We start from the raw sequence: 17,674 nt of genomic DNA, 5'->3' as shown, positions 1-17,674 counted from the left end.
TAACTTGCTCACCACAATTTATGCATAAGCAGAAGTTCCAGTAGAGTAACTGCCTCTCTAATTGTGAGACAACCTCACTGTATATTTAGAAATGGAAAAAGCTCTCAGAGCATCTGCATTTTCCTTGTGCCATCCCATCTCCAGTCTGTCCTTTTAACAGCTTTGATCCTGAAGGAGCCCAAAGTGTTATGCAAACTAATACACATAAAGGAATCACTTCAACCACTGAGATGCACCTACCTTGTGGACGGAACGCTACAGCTGGTTAACAGCATATAGCGGCATTAGCAACGAACTATGCCTTGTTTTGTGTGGATGACAAAGTTGAAGTTGTAAATTGAACTACTATTCCTTCTCCACTAGCCCTCTCCCCATTTTAAACTCAGCCCTTAGACCAGTCAAGTGGCTGTGCTCAAGATCTCCAATGAGGGCTCCTGGCTTTATGTTTTGGAAGCCATCACAAATGGAGAAGGACAAAACTGCACCCAGATCTAAAATCCCCTCCACTGGGCATCCAGGACACGCACCTGGTCTGGCAGCATAAGAGTTTTACTTACGGGAAGGAAGCCGCTGCAAAGCAGAAGATGGAAACCAGACCCAACACAATACTGGCGAAGTCCCGGATATCCTGGGCACACTCACTGAACACATCCCACACCCATTGGGAGCCATTGGGACAGTCTGAGAAATTCCCTCCTAGGGAACCTTGCCAAAGCTGTGAGTCCATAGCACCGTTAGCAAGGGGCCAGCCTGCCCTTGAGGAAGGAGGCTGCAGTGGTCAGACAGCAGGAGGGATATCTTTATCCAGAGCCAGACACTGAACCTGTTGGAATAAATGGGGAGAAGGAAAGAGCCTTTATTAACAACAACAAGGGACCAGATGGCTCCTTTGAATGCTAGTTTGTTGGTTTAAAGCTGGCTCATCTTGCAATTAAACAGTCACTATCTCATGGGCCTTTAGTGGCCTAGTGGAGAGGTAGTCACAGACTGAATTCCTTTATCAGCAGGCCAGTCTCCAGAACTGTCAACCCAGCACTAAGTTCACTATAAACAAACGTAAGGTCTACGTGGCATGTCTTTCCAGCAGCCCACAGGATTATGACACACATCCCCTTGCTCAGCTTGTGCTTCTCACCAAAGCAAATGCTCAAGAGTGGGTCTTTAAAACAGATTTTTAGGAGAGTCAGGTGACTGTAGGAAGTAGATCATCTGGCCCTGGTCACCTGTGTTCATCAGTAATGACTGAATAAGAGATGCAGTAAGACAGCAAGGGGGCCCCTTTGCAGCTACAGAATATTTATTTCTCCCTCCTACTCCCTAGGACCTCATTTATTTTCCTTCCAAAGGAAGAGTCAGTGCAGAGAAAAGAAAAAGCAAAGGGCTGGGTTTGTTTTTTTTTAAAAAAACTGAACCAGACACCTGCTAATCTGTCAGGCTGGCCTGGTTGACTGGCTGTGCAGAAACTCATGCTAGAGAGTCTCATTATCAAATCAGAACACCTGAATTGCCTTCTCTTCATTGAAGGCAATTCAGCACTCAGGGTGGAGAGGGGTAGCACATGGAGTCACCTCCGCTTAGGAGTAGCTGGGACAGGTTGCTGCTTGCAGGGAGCCGCCTGAGCGCCCTCCTCCCAGATCTGGCACCTTGCACCCCCTCCCGCTGCTTCAAGTCCCCTCCCGCACCCAAACTCCCTCCCAGAGCCCCTGCTCCACATCTCCTCCCGCGTCCCAACCCCCTGTTGGCCCCACGCCAAGTGGGCTATGAACTGGAATTTCAATAAAGATCAGAAATGCTGGTTTATAGAGCTTTCCAGTTGGGGAAGTGCTGGATAAAACAGCTTTTACTGTATTTTGTTATCACATACTCTGTGGAGAACTGGTCCCTATTGTGCATCGATCACACAGAAATTGCTCCTGCACTGCCAAAAGCAACAGGGGGAGGTGAAAATTTCACAGTTAGGAATTCTGAGACATTTCCGTTGGAACTCTTTTCTTCCACTAACTCCCCAGCATATCTTCATTAATGTAGGCTAGCTACATGCACTAACTCAGATCTCCACTGACTAGTGGGGATAGTGTGTTCTGACAATGAAAAGAGGTAGGCTTATTCTCTCCCTCCAGATTTTATGTTGGAAGCAGGACTCTCCCCTTCCTTTTCTGAGAAATGATTGTAGATTGAAATGTTTTCAGTATTTTGAGAGCAATCTACTGCCAGGCAAGCTACTGAAATGCACCCAAAGCTTTAGCTACACATTACCCAAGGAGGACAGAGACAATGACTTCTCCAGCCAAAATACCTTTGTGAAAGGATCTTTGTTCAGAGTTTAGAGATTTAACTCCAGACATGAGATCAGGTGAAGCTGGTGCCAATACATTTGAGCATTGTCAACTCTACTCAGCTGCAGATGCTGGTCAGAAAAGTTTCCATTTCTTATTACCACTATGCCCAAGCCAAGCAGGGCTCTGTTACAAACCCCTAAAGTTGTTCCTTGAAGTACAGCAGCTGAAACTTGCACTTTGGCTACCCTTTGTAAGCCTGAATGACTAACCACAAGGTCTCAATTTCATACACAGCTGAGGTACCTCCTCAGTTCATTTAGCATGGTGTTTGTAATGCTTTACAAACACACTCACAGAAGACTTAAATTACACCCCATGAGCGGAAGGTGCATAGCAGCTGATCATTATGTGCCAACAGCGACTCACTTAATAATGATCCCTTAACTCTTCTTCCATCAGAAGAGCTCAAATCACTTTACAAAAATAAATTAAATCTCAAAAATACCTGTGAGATTGCTATTCCCGTTTTACAGATGAGAAAACTGAAAACAAGTCTCAGGGGCTTGTTCAAAGCCAATCAGTCACAGAAGCCAGATCTCTTAAGTCCCAGGCCTATACCTGATCTATCAAGCAAAGATTCAGTTGTAAGAGAGGAAAACATAGTAACTGCAAAGGGGAGGTACCAACTGGTACTGACAGAAGTCTATGATGCCGACATTGCCACAGTTTAATCACAGCTCCGTGGGGTCTAATGAGACTTGGCTCTCCTCTACACTGCAAGGGCGGCCTTTGCACTGTCATAATACTTCCCCTCCCAAGCTACAAGCATACCTGAAAATTCAACAGCATCATGTCTGATGATTCAGAACTGCCCAATAAACTCCCAAACCACAAGCACCTCACAGTGACAGGAAAAAGTAACCTTAAAGCAAAATGAAACATAGCAATTGATTGTATTTCTAGGTTAATCTTTCGTTAAATAAAATTCTGGTGTAGATGAAGGGGCGGGGAGGGGCAAAGAGAGGTTATTAAATACTAGTAAATTGGGAAAGGAGGTTCAAGTCATTCTGGTCTTCCCATAATGGTGGAAATCTCTTATCCTGTTCCTTCTGAGCTGTCTTCTCCCATCTACAATTGTGCCAAGTGCTTCCAGGAACACTAGGTATTTCCTAGTAAAGCAGGTCCAGGGCAGAAATACTAGTGCAAGATTCTGCAGGTAGGCAAAATGTGCACTCCATATTGGCATTTTGCACAAAGGGACAGAGGGCTCATCACCCATCCTGGAATGTGGGTGACCATACTATACTATAGTTCATCCCATTTCCCAGCCACCACAGGCCCACAAATGTCAGTTTAGGGGCCTATGAGAAACATCATTATGTTGGGATATTAGTTGATAGCAGTTGAAGTCCTGTTAGATCAGGGGTTCTCAAACTGGGGGTCGGGATCCCTCAAGGGGTCACGAGGTTATTACATGGGGGGTCATGAGCTGTCAGCCTCCACCCCAAGCCCCGCTTTGCCTCCAGCATTTAGAATGGTGTTAAATATATTTAAAAAGTGTTTTTAATGTATGGGGGGGGGGGTCACACTCAGAGGCTTGCTGTGTGAAAGGGGTCACCAGTACAAAAATCTGAGAACCCTTGTGTTCGATCATCAGTTCTCTCAGCCACAGATCGTTCCCCATCACGGGTGGGAAGGGCACGCTTTTCCTGTGTTAAGAGTAGTTTCTATTTATTTGGTTTTCCAGGACTTTCCATTGAATTAAACACTTCAGGATCAGCTTTCTGAGCTAGAGTCCAGTCCGGACTGTTCAGCACTGTAGCTAAGGGTACATTTGTAAACAACCCACAATGCTAATGCAGTTGGCTATCCCATGACGTCCAGGGGTTAAAGTAAGGAGGAGCAGGGTGGGAGATAGGCTTAAAAAGTACAGTCTCTCCCTGGCTTGGGATAGCAGTGGACCCTTGCAGCTGCTTCTCCTTCTTTCTGCCTAATGTGGGGAAAGCTCTCCCGCACTCAACCCTTCAATCTACTTCAGTCTCTCCTGTGCCCGGGCATTGCAAGGTGCCAGTCCCAACTACGACCATGGGACAGGGGAAGAGACCATCCAGCGAACCCTGCAAAGGGGGTGGAGAGAGACAAGGGGGCTCTTCACTGGGAAACAGGGGAGAGTTCTCTTGAGTTTCCTCCTTTGAGCCCTACGCAATAGGCAGCCCAGCATCAGGAGACCTGGTTCTTGTCCCTGCGCACGGTCACTGACGGACCTTGAGCCAACCATGTCCCGTGCCTCAGTTTCCCCCCCCCAATCTGGGGATAATGACGCTGCTCCCCCGCCCGCCCCACTCGCTCTCTGACGCAGCCGGAGGCAAAGGCGGGCAGGGTTAGGACCGGAACTTGTGCTCGTTGGGGTGGGGGCGCCGGGCGGAGAAGAAAGGGGGAGACGCGAACGCCAGCTTCCCCGGGGCGGCGGGGCCGGGGCCGGGCCGAGGGACGGGGCCACAAGGCGTCAGGGGCCGCGCAGCGTCTCCCAGACACCCCCCCCCCAGGCCTCCGCCCGCCCGCCCGCCGCGCCCCCAGCCCAGCCGCTCGCCGGGGCCCCGCTCACCGCTCCGGCTCCGGCTCCGGTGCGGGCTTCTCGGCGGCTTCCCCGGCGGGGTTGGGCGGGCGGAGCGAGAGACGCCGTGGCCCGCGGCCGCCCACCCCGAGCTCTTTGTCAGGCGCGGTCATGTGACCCGCCGGCTTCCCTGCCCGCCCGCCCAGAGCCGCCCGCCGGGCAGGGTCCCCGGGGCACACGGGTCCCGTGCGGGGGCAGTAATCGGGGCACACATACCCCCCCTCCCAGGGCAATGCCCCCCCGTGTGCAGTTACCCCCCCCGGGGGCAATAACCCGCACCCCCAGGGCACATAGATCCCCTCCAGGGGCAATAGCTCCCCCTCTGTGCAGTTACCCCCCCGGGGCAATAACCCGCACCCCCAGGGCACATAGATCCCCTCCAGGGGCAATAGCCCCCCCTCTGTGCAGTTACCCCCCCGGGGCAATAACCCGCACCCCCAGGGCACATAGATCCCCTCCAGGGGCAATAGCCCCCCCGTGTGCAGTTACCCCCCCCGGGGCAATAACCCGCACCCCCAGGGCACATAGATCCCCTCCAGGGGCAATAGCCCCCCCGTGTGCAGTTACCCCCCCCGGGGCAATAACCCGCACCCCCAGGGCACATAGATCCCCTCCAGGGGCAATAGCCCCCCCCTCTGTGCAGTTACCCCCCCGGGGCAATAACCTGCACCCCCAGGGCACATAGATCCCCTCCAGGGAAAATAACCCACACCCCAGGGCACATAGATCCCCTCCTTGGACAATAGCCCCCACCAGACAGGCCACATTTAGTCCCCTGGGGCAATAGCCCCCTCATGTGCAATTACCCCCATCCAGGGGCAATAACCCACATGCCCAGGGCACATAGATCCCCTCCCGGGGCAATACCCCCCCCAGGTGCAGTTACACCCCCAGAGGCAATAACCCCACACATATACCTGCTCCTAGGGCAATAGTGCCACCATTGCCAGCACACAATTCACCCATGGGTGTAATAAACTCCCTGTCCCCAGGCCTAGGCCCACAAACCTTCCTAGGGACAGTAATGGCCCAGGAAGAAAAATCCAGGGACTCGTTCCTTTCCCGTCCCCACATGCTATTTACGGAAAGACTAGTTCTCTTCCCCCTCTCTGCCCCCCCCCCCCCCCAGTATCCTAAAAGGAGTCTCTTTGGGGCTAAAAGGATTTGAACTACACACAATGGGGGCCTTGTCTGCGTGCGTGGAGGTTTTTCCTTAATTCTTCCCCATGTTCTATAGCACCAGTGCAGCTCAACCAACGATAGGAGCAGTGAGAGCACTAGGCCCTTACGGTTTTGACCATTTGCCATCTAGACCTGCTCTGATCAGGGGGACCAAACCTATTAACTAGCCATAAATATGAAATGTGACAGGGGTGGAGGCCATCAAACAGGTCCAGGGACAACACCCTGGCAAGAAGCCCTGCTCAACCACCTCTAAGTGCTGGGAGGGGAAGGGTGCTTGGTTTATTACCAGGGTGCTGTCCCTGGACCCAGTTGGGGCTCTCTTTGTTGTATCAGCCACTGGCTTACAGGTGTCTGATAAATGTGAAGCTCCATCCCCTGGCAGCTGACAGAGAAAAAGCTTTTTGGTTTCCTCATCCCAGCCCCCAACTCCAGGGCCTGTAAAAACACACCTTTTTGCAGAGAAGACATAGTCTTCGTTAGTGTTTGGGGCTAAAGCCCCCATTGGGGTGCCTGGGGCAGGTCACACCTCTCTCCTTTGTTTCAGGCTGCCTGCAGACTCAGGCAACCATCACAGCATCAGTTCACACTCACTTTACATTGGGGACGTTTCCTTTGCAACCACCAGGGACAGAGAGGGAGCTATTGGGCACACAAGACAGAAGCCATTGACTAGGGGAACGTATCGGTTCACAGTGAGCCGGCCCCGCTCCTTTCTAGTGAACAACGCGCTGTCACTCGGGTGGGAATTTGGAGACGGTCCCTAGCGCCCGCTGGCGCCGTGAGTCCTTTCCTCTCGTTCCCTAGGGCGGGCTCAGGGGCGCATGCGCAGCAGAATGCTCTTCGCGCTGCGGCGGTTTGAGGTCGCGGTCAGGCCGCTCCGCCGCGTTCGCTCCGCCATGGCCCAGTCGGTGCAGTCCCCGGGCGGCCCGGCCCGGCGCCCGGCCTCGGTGCTGGGCACCATGGAGTTCGGGCGCCGCACGGACCAGGAGGCGAGCGGGGCGCTGCTGCGGGCCTTCCTGGAGCGGGGGCACCGGGAGCTGGACACGGCCCATATGTACGGGGGGGGCGCGTCCGAGCGCATCTTGGGGGCGCTGCTGGCGGGCGGCGACGGGCCCGCAGGTACGGGGGAGGGGGGCCGGGGGGGAGCTGGAGAGGCGGGCGGGGCATGGCACGGGGGGAGGGGGCCGGGGGGGAGCTGGAGAGGCGGGCGGGGCATGGCACGGGGGAGGGGGCCGGGGGGGAGCTGGAGAGGTGGGCGGGGCATGGCACGGGGGAGGGGGTCGGGGGGGGAGCTGGAGAGGTGGGCGGGGCATGGCACGGGGGAGGGGGTCGGGGGGAGCTGGAGAGGTGGGCGGGGCATGGCACGGGGGGAGGGGGCCGGGGGGGAGCTGGAGAGGTGGGCGGGGCATGGCACGGGGGAGGGGGCCGGGGGGGAGCTGGAGAGGTGGGCGGGGCACGGGGGTGCGTGGGGAGGACGTCAGAGGGTGGGGCGGGGCTGGAGAGGTGGGCATAGAGGGTGGGGTAAGAGGGTCTGGGGAGCTGGGCATGGGGGGTAACAAATGGGGGGTGCTGGAGAGTTGGGCTTGGGGAAGGGGCTAGGAGAGGGTGGGGGGGCTGGAGAGGTGGGCTTGGGGGGGTGGGACGGGGAAGGGGCTAGGAGAGGGCGGGGGGGCTGGAGAGGTGGGCACGGGGGGTGGGACATGAGGATGGGGTAAGAGGGTGGGGGGTGGTGTAAGAGGGTCTGGGGAGTAGGGCATGGTGTGTGTGTGGAGACGTGGGCATGGGGGGGTATTTGGGGGAGCAGGAGCTGCCCCTGCTGAATACCTCCCCCCATGGGCAGTCAGTGGAGCAGGGAGCCTGGATTCCCCACATTCCAGGGGAAGCCGGTGGAGTCCCATCTCCTTTACCTGGGCTGCTCCCCAGGGGGGAGCAGTCTAGGGTCTCCCCCTCCCACATGCTGAGGGGAGAAGGGACACTGCTGGGGTCGCAAATGTGGGGTGTTGGGTAGAGAGATCGGCTTCCAGGAGCCTACGGGTATGTGTGTGGGGGTGTGTGTGTGTGTGTGTGTGGTAACAGTCAGGGTATTAAGTATCAGAGGGGTAGCCGTGTTAAGCTGTATCCACAAAAAACAATGAGGAGTCTGGTGGCACCTTAAAGAGTAACAGATTTATTTCGGTATAAGCTTTTGTGGGTAAAAAACCCCACTTCTTCAGATGCAAGGACTGAAAATTCCAGATACAGGCAGAAATATATATTGGCACATGAAGAGAAGAGAATATTGGGTTCTCCACTCGTAAGGTAACTCCCTTCTCTTCATGTGCCAATACATATTTCTGCCTGTATCTGGAATTTTTACTCCATGCATCTGAAGAAGTGGGTTTTTTTACCCACAAAAGCTTATATCCAAATAAATCTGTTAGTCCTTAAGGTGCCACCGGATTCCTCGTTGTTTTAGAGCATTGGGAACTGCCAAACACGTAGGCCTGTCTCTGTGGACACACTGTCTCCCTCCTTCATCCCACTCCTTGGCCTCTCCACCAGAGGGCACAGCACTGACTGGCGTTTATGCGGCTGCACACCCAGGAGAACCCCAAAGCACTCAACATTGTCAGGTTCCCCAGACTGGAGCCAGGTGTCACTCCTCTGGTCGCTTGTTCGATTGCCCTTTCCCTTATCTTTAGGCTTTATTTTGCCCTTTGCACTCATGAGTCTCGTGGCCAGTGTGCTCTGCGTGAGGTGGTGACAGAGTTCACTTTGAAGGTCCTGTAAAAACTGTGTTTCTCCAAACAACTGCTCATCTGTGTTACTGGAACACTTTAATGTTTGCAGGGAAAAATCCCTTTAAAATCTAATCACCACTGATGCTGTTTACTTGATGCATTTGGCTTGGACAAGATTTAGGTGCCTAACTGCGCAGCCATATTTGGGTACAGAATAGTGGTCATTATACAATATCTGTATTCTAGTAGTATGCAAGGGCTACATTTAGGATCATTGTACTAGTTGCTGTACACATGAAGACATAGTCCCTACTCTGGAGAGTGTACAGTCTAAACTACAGATTAATTTTGTGCTCCATTGTGGGGAAGCAGGGATCCATTGAACTGACTCTGAAATAAATGAGTTATGCCCTATACATCAAGTGAACTGGGGTAAGGGGAAAACAACTGTTACAGCCACTGTGACCACCCAGCCCTTCGAAGAAGACTAATGAGAGAATTTGTGTAGATAGCTGGATTGGGCCTCTAGGATTTTACCTGTTCCCGTTTTTGGATATTTAGATAAGCATTAGCAATTCTGTAACCCTATTAATTTGGCTTTCCCTTTGTGTACCGCAATTTGCAGATGTTACCAGTCTTGCCTGGGGCATCTGTAAGCTTGTACCATGTTATGCATTAATTTTAAGTGGTTTGTGCCCACTCCTTATCCCTATCCTTCCTTCACCCTGGTTACTAAAGATGTAATACAGAATTGGTTATTTTCAATCTGGTTCTGTCTCTGTCTTAGTGAAGATGGCAACCAAAGCCAATCCATGGGAGGGGAAGACTCTGAAGCCTGAGAGTGTCAGGTCTCAGCTGGAGACATCCCTTGAGAGGTTACAGATGAAGAGCGTAGACTTGTTCTATCTCCATGCCCCTGACCACAACACCCCTGTGGAACAGACACTACATGCCTGCAATGAGCTATACAAGGAGGTAAAGGCAGAGGCCTAAACCTGTGACTTTGTCCACTTGGTTTTTGTTTTGTTTTATCTAGGTTTATTTGTGTGTTCTCCTGCTTTCCATTGCAGGGGGTGGTGTGAGTACAGTGGTGAGGGGGCAGAGTTCCACAAGGCAGGGAGAAGAAAAATCAATGGCTCGTGTAAGGTATAAACAGCTGGTACCATATAGTATCTCCAGGTGAATCATTTAGTACCATAAATAAGATCTCATAAGTTCTAACAAGCTTTAGGATTTCTGATCTTTGCCTCCTGCAAATTGGTCCTGTGCTATGTTTGGCATTAACAGGTAGGGAAATGAGTTTTAAAAGGATGTAAATCCAGGCCTTCTAATTAAAACAAAACAAAGGAAACATTTTTATTCCTATTGAGTCTCGTAAGTCATCCCCATTTGGAGAAGGGGTGATCAAAAAAGGAAAACTAATTTGGGGACTAAAATCAGTTGACAGTCTGTTTCACTATGTTAATCTTAAACTGTGTGTGTAAATACATGCTGCAAGAGACTGGGATTAAATACTCTCTGTATTCCTCTACAGGGAAAGTTTAAGGAGCTTGGTCTGTCAAACTATGCAGCTTGGGAGGTGGCAAAAATCTATACCATCTGCAAGTACAACAACTGGGTGCTTCCAACTGTGTATCAGGTGAGAGTTGCAGATTTAATATGGTCTACCTGATACTGCACAGACTCCTGCAGCTCTAGTCCCTTTTTACCCAACCTGGAGCTAGAGGCACCTGTCCCAGTGCTGTTCAGGTGGGGACTACTCCTTCTCCAGGATGATTTCATGAAGCGTCACCCACTGAGGGCAGCTACTGGGAAAATTGGAGCTGTAGAGTCTTACTGGGTGGTTTGGAAAGCCTAAGCAAGTCAAAAGTCACAAACTTTTATTCTTGTTGCAAGAGTGCTGAGAACCTGTCGCTGTATTGTGGTAGGTTCTAGGAGCCCATGTCTCAGGCTGGGACCCTGTTGTGCAAGTTGCTCTACAAACATTGAACAAAAAGATGTTTCATTTAGCCGGGTAAGACCTTTTTGGACAAGTGCAATTAGAAAGCAAAGTGAGGTAGCTACTCAGACGCAGTTAAGAGAATACATGTCTGTCATTTGTTCCAGCAATTTCCTGGATGTGAAACTGATAGTAATGTTTATCAGTTCCATACAATGATCCAGGAAATCCATTCTTCAGCAGGTACCAATCTAGTGTGACCTGGGGACTCTCTGTTCTGACTCCTTCCATAGGACACAAAATGTATCCATGGAGGAGGAGGAAGAGGGCTATTCCAGCTCCACTGGAATTTTGCACTATTGATTTGAATGCAATGCAAAGACATTATGGAGCTAAATGGGAGTCAATCTGTGCATATGCAATGATGGTTAAATAACTGCTGCAAAGGAACTTGCTGCTGGGACGCACATTTCTTCAGGATGTTTGGAAGGGGTTAACATGGGCAGATGCCTGTCTATACAAAAGGCACAGTCCTGCTAATGCCATGAGCACTGATCCAGAGCACTTGGTTTTATCTCTGAATAGTTGTAGACAAGGCAAGGTGAAAGAAAAAGCAGAACCACATTTTTCTGAATGTTAGTTAATTTGCCCTGCGGACATGTGGCTGTGAAATTGTCAGTACTAAATCAGGTCCAGTTGGTTGTGGGAAGTTAAAATCTGTGTGCAGCTTTGAGGCTGCAGTTCACTCAGGCGCCCATGGTGATCAGGGGCAGGGCAGTGATGGGCATGTCAGGAGTATAGGTAAATGGTGCCAACAGTGTTCCACTAGGGATGGACTGAGCCACTTCATATAGGTGGCCAAATAGCCATCAGACGGCAACACATGTGGATCATTATTAGCCTTCTGGATTCTCACCATCAAATAGGGAGCCCTTCCTCTTGTATTAGCACCCCATAAGCTAGCCAGGCCCTACTCTGAAGTTCTAAGTGCTCTTATTTGTTATAGGGCATGTACAATGCAACCACTCGCCAAGTGGAAACCGAGCTGTTGCCGTGCCTTAGACACTGTGGAATGCGGTTCTATGCCTACAATCCTTTGGCTGGTACGAGCTGGGCAAGGGTGAGGAGGAAGGGTCTGCTAAATGGGGTGGGTGGCAGGAGGGAATTAAACCAAACAAAACAAAAATAGGCTGGATATTGGCCTGCCCCCCTCTGAATAGGGCTCCCTCCACTTCAGCCAAACTGCCACCACTAACAGTGGGCTTAGAAGTGAATAGCAATGGTGGTGATGGGGTGACTGGGTGGCTCAGGGGACGGGACAGATAATGAGCTATAGAGCCCTCCACCTGTAAGTCTCCATTGAATGAGCTGATCCCCATCCTTTCCTAGTTTACCTGTATGTCTGTATGCCACCCTTACAAACAGGCCCTTTGTCAGCAGAGATAAAGGATTGAATTGGGCCATGAAAGCTGATCCTTTGCAGGCCAAGGCAGAGGCTACCCATGCTGTATTCATCTGTTTTCAGGTCTGCCAAGCTGGCACCTTTCCCCAACACTAGATTCATAAGAGATATTTACACAAAGTAAAACAACAGCTGTAATGACTCAAGTGTCTTGATGCCAAGAAGCCCATCTTGCCTTACCAGGGCTCTTACTAGGGCAGAGGGCCCCTTCACCATAAAGGGCTCGTTCTGTTGGTCAGAGCTGAATAGGTGGAGTTTTTACACCCTACATTTCAGTTCTTCTTGCCCTGTCCCATCCTGGGGTTTATGCCTGGGCTGCAGGAGAGGCCCTGTGTACAGAGCTGCAGGAGGTCATGGGGTATACAAGGCTACAGTACTTTTTGCAGGCTGTAAAATTCCATCCACCACAAAATCCTGGCCACTAACAATAGCATGTCATTGAACCCCTGCAGGAGGGCTGCTGACAGGGAAGTACAAATATGACGATAAAGACACAGGCCAACCGACTGGCAGGTTTTTTGGAAATGATTGGGCACAGACCTACAGGGACAGGTAAGTTTCCAGATGGTAGAATGGCAGAGAGATGGACCTTTCCTGAGGATAGAACAGTGGTTCTCAACCAGGGGCCCGGGGGCCGCGAGCTGGTTTCAGGGGATCCGCCAAGCAGGGCAGGCATTAGACTTGCTGGGGCCCAGGGCAGAAATATGAAGCCCCACAGTATGGGGCTGAAGCCTGGGGCCCCGCTCCCTGCCATCCGGGGCTGATGCTGAAGCCTGAGCTACTAACCTTTGCAGGGCTCCCTGTGGCGTGGGGCCCCCTGCAGTTGCCCTGATTGCTACTGCCTAATGCTGGCCCTGGCTTTTACATGTAGAAAACCAGTTGCTGTGGCACAGGTGGGCTGTGGAGTTTTTATAACTCGTTGGGGGAGCCTCGGAAAGAAAAAGGATTGAGAATCCCTGGGCTAGAATGTTACCTTTGATTCAGCCTAGATGAATCACCAAGTGAAGATGCAGGAGAAAATACAAATGACTGAAGTCTGTTCAGTGATGATGCTCGCAGGCAGGTGATCTCCCTCAGTTACTCTTTGGCGGTCCCCTGCAGCACTCGGGTGGTGGGAATTTGTTAAATAGAGGGATGGTTTAATGATCGTAAAGAGAACAAGTGTGGTGTCTTTATTACAGCAGGGGTGCTTTCTATACTGTAGTTCAGGGGTTCTCAACCTTTTTCTTTCTGAGCCCCCCTCCCCACACACACACTATAAAAACTCCATGGCCCACCTGTGCCACATTAACTGTTTTTTTTGCATATAAAAGCCAGGGCTGGTGTTAGGGGTAGCAAACAGGGCAGCTGCCTCGGGCCCATGCCACAGGAGCCCCCGTGAAGCCACATTGCTCAGGCTTCGGCTTCAGCCCCGGATGGCAGGGTTAGGGCCCTGGGCTTCAGCCCCATGCAACGGGACTTTGGCTTTCTGCCGAGGGCCCCAGTGACTCTAATGCTGGCCCTACTTTGCGGACCCCCTGAAACTTGCTCACAGTCCCGAGGGGGCCCCAGACCCCTAGTTGACAACTACTAATCTAGTTCCAGCTTTGCCACCAACTTGTTCTGTGCCCTTGCAAAAATCACTTAAATAGCTGTTTCCCTGTTTGTGAGATGCGGGATATTGACCTCCCATACAGGAGGCTGAAGCTGAATGTTTGCAAAGTGCTTTCAGCTCTTGATGAAAGGCCTACAAGAACAACAAAAAGTAGTCAGGTTTTTCTAGCTAGCCATCTAACATCTAGTGCATCCTTAGTACACTAATGGTCTGGTATCTGGAAAGGATGCAGGGGCATGAGCCGGCTGCTGTGAACTTGTTAGCTAGTATAATAGATTGTTTAGATACAGCAATCTAAAACAAAAATTTAAATTCCACACCAATGAAATAAGTTACTGAGTCTGAAGCCTCAAGAGGCAACATTATGCTTGTTAAACAGTGACTGCAGCATCTCTGATCTCTAGGGAGGTTGCCTTTTGGATCACCCAAAAACCATTTGGGCAGCATAGGCCATAAGGGCTGCACTGGGTACATGCACTAGTCTTTGACCTTAATGCCCCTTTGTTCTCTTGCCTGCAGTATGGATCCATGTTTGTCATAAGAGGAAGCCAGAGATAGCTGAGTCAGTAAAATTAATGCTCCATTAATGTCTCCTTTGCTGTAGATACTGGAAGGAGCACCATTTCCAAGCCATTGCCCAGGTAGAGAAAGCATTAGGGGAGGCTTATGGCTCTAACCCCCCCAGCCTAACTTCAGCTGCTTTACGCTGGATGTACAACCACTCCAAACTTCAGGTAATTGCTTGACTTTAACATAAACAGTTGGTATGTACAACAGAACTCTAACGCTGCAACTGGATTTCTTTGGTTTTTCCAGTTGCAGTACATCAACAGTGAAATCTGTCGTTTAATCCACTCAGACCCTACTGCTCTGTTCTTTTTGAAACATTTCTCTGGTCTTCCAATGCCAGGCTGCTGCACACAGCGGACTATAGAAGTGAATCAGCTCTACACTTCCTTCTGTATTTTGTCTCCATGGCCTGAAGGAAAGTGGAAGATGTTAAAGGCTAGTCGCTCTAGTTTTGACTTTTCTCAGCCAGCCACTTCCTCATGAGGTGATAAACTGGCTTTTCATATGGCTGGGAAATTAATGGTTATGTTCTCTTCCCATCCCTCTGGCCACCCACAGAGCATGAATCGGCAGCCTTTGAGGGACTGGCGAGACTTGGAGGCAGGGACAGCACACTGAGTTCTGGCCTTGTTAACAGGACTGCAGTTACGACATATTTCCCCAAATATCCAGTAGTTGCCAAAGAGCAACATTCAGCTGAAAAACGAACAGAGCTGAAGTCTGATGTTTGTTACAAGATGGGAGACAAGTTGCTTTTCCTATAAGGTAAACTCCTCCCTTTCCACTGCAGGGTGCCCTTGGAGATGCAGTGATCATTGGGATGTCCAACATGGATCAGCTGCAGCAGAACCTCACGTGCAGTGAAGAGGGCCCTCTGCTCCCAGCTGTGGTGGAAGCATTTGATAGAGCCTGGCACCTAGTAACACATGACTGTCCCAACTACTTCCGCTAGAAAATGGGGGTAGCAAATTTAGTGTGGGGATGGTAACCAAGTATTCTGGCATCTGAGACCTCCTAACTCCTCCCAAAGCGTTTCAGAGGAAACTTCACCCTTGGATCAGGGGTTCCACGTAGTGAACGTATTGGTGCCACATTGGGGTTGCCTTACACTAGAGTTGAAGCTCTTCGTACAGTCACAAGCCTCACTGTTTCTGTGCTGATTGAATGGCAGCTGCACATGGTGTTCAAGCCATAACGTGTCTTGTTTTTCCTTAAACAAAACTAAAAGCCATAATTGCCATGAGAATGTCCCGTAATAGGGCAGCTCCTATTTTCACCCGAGCGCACACAATAGTGTTGTGATTCAGTGATGTAATTCGTATAAGGAACGGGCCCTGTGATATGGCCAGTTGAAGTCTCCAACTACGACTGTGGATGTTTGTCTTCAATCATCTGTCAGAATAAAGCATTTTCTAGCTCAGGCCATGCCTGTTTAATTGAATTTTGGGTTTCGTTTTGAATTTCTGCGGCAAGCTGTTTCACTAACAGCCAATCACAGTAGCAGTTACAAGGGCAGTTGTGCTTAAAGCAATGGAGTTCCTTTTCGGAAGGGTGCAGGTTCCAATTTTGCTTGTGCTGTTCACTCATGAAGGGACTTTAGCCCAGTTACTTGTTCTGTTTCCAAGGCAACAGCTGTGTAAATAAGCCTCTCTGAAGAGGAGAGAGGAACTTCAAAGTGCAAACTAGGCCACCTGAAACTGTCTTAAGCCATCAGAATTTCAGCCCAGGTGCAGGCTTCCTAACACATGTTAAATAGTAGAACTGCAGAAATAACTTCAATGTAGTTTGTTGGCTCAGGAAGGGGAACTATCCTGCCCATTAAGTAACTGTTTAAATAGCACTTTGTTTACGCTAGTCTAGCTAGGTAACTTCCTCAATTCTAAAAAAAAAAAAAAAAAAAAAAAAAAAAAGAAAGGTGTACTTGTGGCACCTTAGAGACTAACAAATTTATTAGTGCGTAAGTTTGCATCCAATGAAATGAGCTGTAGCTCACAAAAGCTTATGCTCTAATAAATTTATTAATCTCTAAGGTGCCACACGTACTCCTTTTCTTTTTACGGATACAGACTAACACACTGCTTCTCTAAATTCCTCAATTCTGTTGACAACCCACTCAAACTGTGGACAGCATACACAGGACCAGTCCTAGGGTTGCCAATTTTGGTTGGTTATTCCTGGAGGTTTCATCACACAACAATCTTTAATTAAAAATTAATCTTTAATTCCTGGAGGCTCCAGAACAATCCTGGAGGGCTGGCAACCCTAGTCCTACCTCTGGTGGAATTTTCCATAGGCAGCGTGTAACCTAAAGTTGTGGTTCAATCTAGATCAGTGACTGCCAACTGGTAGATTGTGATCATGGAGCCTTTGACAGTTGATCTTAGTCTAGAGTTGCCAACCCTTCTGCAGCCAAACCGGGAGATTGGTCACTAACAGTCCTAGGAGGCAGCTCTTGGGGGAGTCTCTGTATGCTGCCCTTGTCTGCTGGCACCACCCTCTACAGCTTGCATTGGCTGGGAATGGGGAACAGCAGCCAATGGAGTGGCGGGGGTGGTGCCTGCAGACAAGGGTAGTGTGCTGAGCTGCCTCTCCTCCTGCACCCAGGAGCTGCTGCTGGACATGCTGGCCAAATTCCTCCTGCACTCCAACCCCCTGCCCCAGGCCCGAGCCCCCCACCCAAACTCCCTCCTAGAGCCTGCAGCCCCTCTTGCACCTGAAACTCCCTCCCTCAGAGCCTGCACCCCAACCCCCACCACAGGCTCAGCCCAGAGTTCCTTCCCCACAGAACTCCTTAGCCCAAGCCCTGAGTCTGTCCAGTGAAAGTAAGGTGGGGGGGGAAGGAGGGAGGGGGGATGGAATGAGCGGGGCAAGGCTGTTTGGGTTTGTGGTTACTGTTCCTTCTTTATTTTCTTTGAGGTAGCTCCTGGGTTGCACTTAAATTCAAAAAGTGGTACTGTGCTTAAAAAGGTTGGAGACCACTGATCTAGACACTTGCAAGTACCATAGGCACTAATTATAACTGGTCATGTGACTACTTTACCACCACAGTGCCCCCTTCTGTCTTGGTCATGTAGTTGCAACCTCAGTTCTGCTTCCTAAAGTCTTAACTACAGGATTTTGCCTGCTTCTACAGATTGAGTATTGTACACACATACTCCTCAAGTCCACAGCAGCTCTACTTCAGAGGTTAGTTACACCAACATTTAAAGTATAACCTTTAGGACTCTCCCCTTTTTAAAAAAAAAAAAAATTACTCATTCCCATAAAGCCTTGGAAGTGCTGGGCCAAGAATCAGTTACAGGAAAATCACA

At 50.3% G+C, this 17,674-nt stretch overlaps 2 protein-coding genes across 12 annotated transcripts in view; one reads left to right on the top strand and one right to left on the bottom strand.

Moving 5' to 3' along the window:
* The window catches only part of SLC66A1 (solute carrier family 66 member 1), a 44,827-nt gene extending 39,813 nt beyond the window's left edge, over positions 1 to 5,014 (bottom strand). For 2 of the 5 annotated variants that reach the window (XM_073316781.1, XM_073316780.1), the window contains exons 1-3: positions 4,885 to 5,014; positions 3,111 to 3,201; positions 558 to 823 (exon numbers count right to left, since the gene is read on the bottom strand). In XM_073316781.1, the coding sequence (XP_073172882.1) occupies positions 558 to 727 (170 nt within the window). In that variant the 5' untranslated portion in view covers positions 728 to 823; positions 3,111 to 3,201; positions 4,885 to 5,014. Of the gene's footprint in view, positions 1 to 557; positions 824 to 2,784; positions 2,875 to 3,110; positions 3,202 to 4,884 lie in introns of those variants that run through there. The other 3 variants (XM_073316777.1, XM_073316778.1, XM_073316779.1) reach the window with 3 other exon arrangements.
* Positions 5,015 to 6,884: 1,870 nt separating this feature from the next.
* On the top strand, positions 6,885 to 15,804 carry AKR7A2 (aldo-keto reductase family 7 member A2). 7 transcript variants are annotated; one of them, XR_012155533.1, is made up of 8 exons: positions 6,885 to 7,197; positions 9,586 to 9,773; positions 10,333 to 10,437; positions 11,744 to 11,840; positions 12,652 to 12,751; positions 14,398 to 14,527; positions 14,704 to 14,798; positions 15,154 to 15,242. XR_012155533.1 is itself a non-coding variant. In XM_073316530.1 (8 exons), exons 1-8 carry the CDS (start codon positions 6,900 to 6,902, stop codon positions 15,313 to 15,315), a joined length of 1,269 nt encoding a protein of 422 aa, XP_073172631.1. In that variant the 5' UTR covers positions 6,885 to 6,899; the 3' UTR covers positions 15,316 to 15,804. The 7 variants fall into 7 exon arrangements, 6 of the variants coding, with proteins under 6 accessions (XP_073172631.1, XP_073172634.1, XP_073172633.1 ...); XM_073316530.1 differs by having other exon boundaries at positions 14,610 to 14,798; positions 15,154 to 15,804; XM_073316535.1 differs by having other exon boundaries at positions 7,116 to 7,197; positions 9,591 to 9,773; positions 14,610 to 14,798; positions 15,154 to 15,804.
* Positions 15,805 to 17,674: the final 1,870 nt, after the last annotated feature.

Source organism: Lepidochelys kempii, chromosome 18, assembly GCF_965140265.1.
Source record: "Lepidochelys kempii isolate rLepKem1 chromosome 18, rLepKem1.hap2, whole genome shotgun sequence".
Classification (NCBI taxonomy): Eukaryota; Metazoa; Chordata; order Testudines; family Cheloniidae; genus Lepidochelys; species Lepidochelys kempii.
This window is presented reverse-complemented; position numbering and strand designations above follow the sequence as displayed.

Excerpts from the sequence above, each read along its gene's own strand:
- AKR7A2 (XM_073316530.1), top strand. The coding sequence starts at position 6,900 with ATGCGCAGCAGAATGCTCTTCGCGCTGCGGCGGTTTGAGGTCGCGGTC. Across the intron at positions 9,774-10,332 it reads GCAATGAGCTATACAAGGAG|GGAAAGTTTAAGGAGCTTGG; the intron begins GTAAAGGCAGAG and ends ATTCCTCTACAG. Across the intron at positions 10,438-11,743 it reads TGCTTCCAACTGTGTATCAG|GGCATGTACAATGCAACCAC; the intron begins GTGAGAGTTGCA and ends TATTTGTTATAG.